This window comes from Dromaius novaehollandiae, chromosome 21 (assembly GCF_036370855.1).
Source record: "Dromaius novaehollandiae isolate bDroNov1 chromosome 21, bDroNov1.hap1, whole genome shotgun sequence".
Taxonomy (NCBI): domain Eukaryota; kingdom Metazoa; phylum Chordata; class Aves; order Casuariiformes; family Dromaiidae; genus Dromaius; species Dromaius novaehollandiae.
Window position 1 is genome coordinate 9,482,977 of NC_088118.1, and position 1,574 is coordinate 9,484,550.

Here is a 1,574-nt window from a genome sequence, read left to right on the forward strand (position 1 = left end):
TTCAGCAAATTTAGCTCCTCATGCTAAGCAGGTTTTATGGAAGTTGTGCTAAGCGGCTACCTCTAGACAGTTTCAGCTCAATAACTTCCTTAACAATGAGCTTATTGCTCCTGAACCCATGGAGAACCCTGCACAGTATGCCATTCTGGGGCACAGTTCCTTGGGCCTATGCTTGACACCAGCTTTGGAAGAAGAGCCAGCCTTCAAGCACTGCACCAGGAAGAACCTACTTTATTACAGAGATACTGTGAGGGAGTCAGCTCTGACCCAGTGTTAGACACAATGTAATGTGGGCACCAGGTGAGACAGAGCAGTCTCAGTAAAGGTGGAATGAATCCAAACATTTCTGCAGCAACAGGATAACAAATACTACTAATAATAGTAACAATACTCATAATAAAGTGAACAAACAATGCTCAGTCCTGGTATGGGACACAGGGGGAGTCATTTGTGAAGAGCAATGTCAATGTTACCGCTGCTGAAAAATGTCCATGAAATCACTTTCCTCAGGGCATCCTTGAGCTCCTTGTTCCTCATGCTGTAGACGAGAGGGTTCAGAGTTGGAGGCACCACCGCGTACAGAACAGCCACCACCAGATCCTCAGCTGGGGAGGAGATGGAGGGGGGCTTCAGGTAGGCAAACATGACAGTGATGACAGTCAGAGAGACCACGACCAGGTGCGGGAGGCACATGGAAAAGGCTTTGTGCCGGCCCTGCTCAGAGGGGATCCTCAGCACAGCTGCAAAGATCTGCACGTACGACAGCACAATGAAAATGAAACACCCAAACAATAAACAGGCATTAACCAAAATAAGCCCAACTTCCCTGAGGTAGGAGTCTGAGCAGGAGAGCCTGAGGATCTGGGGGATTTCACAGAAGAACTGGTCCACTGTGTTGCCTTGGCAGAGTGGTATTGAAAATGTGTTCACAGTGTGCAGGAGACCATTGAGAAAACCACTGGCCCAGGCAACTGCTGCCATTTTGACACAAGCTCTGCTGCCCATGATGGTCCCGTAGTGCAGGGGTTTGCAGATGGCAACATAGCGATCATAGGCCATGACAGTGAGAAGAGAATACTCTCCTCCAAATAAGAAGAAAATGAGGAAGACCTGGGCAGCACATCCTGCATACGAAATGACCCTGGTGCCCCACAGAGAATTGGCCATGGCTTTGGGGACAGTGGTGGAGATGGAGCCAAGGTCCAGGACAGAGAGGTTGAGGAGGAAGAAGTACATGGGGGTGTGGAGGCGGTGATCATAGGCTATGGCTGTGATGATGAGGCTGTTGCCCAGGAGGGCAGCCAGGTAGATGCCCAGGAAGAATGAGAAGTGCAAGAGCTGCAGCTCCCGCATGTCTGCAAAGCCCAGGAGGAGGAACTCATTGAGGGAGCTGCTGTTGGACATTTTGCTATCTCTGGGCATGGTGGACTGTCCAAAGAAGAAAAGATATTGAGACATTAGGAGAGACTTTTCAAGCAAAAAAAATCCCCCAATTGTTGCAGTTCTCATACAACCCCCCACATTGCCTCCCTTTACTGAGAGGATCTTTGTGCAGCTCCCTTGCTTCAGCTCCA

General features: G+C 49.6%; 1 protein-coding gene across 1 annotated transcript; it reads right to left on the reverse strand.

Annotated features, from left to right (window-relative positions):
- Window positions 1-444: 444 nt before the first annotated feature.
- LOC135330440 (olfactory receptor 14A16-like) lies at window positions 445-1,230 on the reverse strand (the record flags this gene model as incomplete). The annotated part of the gene is made up of 2 exons (XM_064524086.1): window positions 445-538; window positions 581-1,230. Coding segments are annotated over 2 exons (744 nt in total), but the record flags the coding sequence as incomplete, so codon positions are not given.
- Window positions 1,231-1,574: the final 344 nt, after the last annotated feature.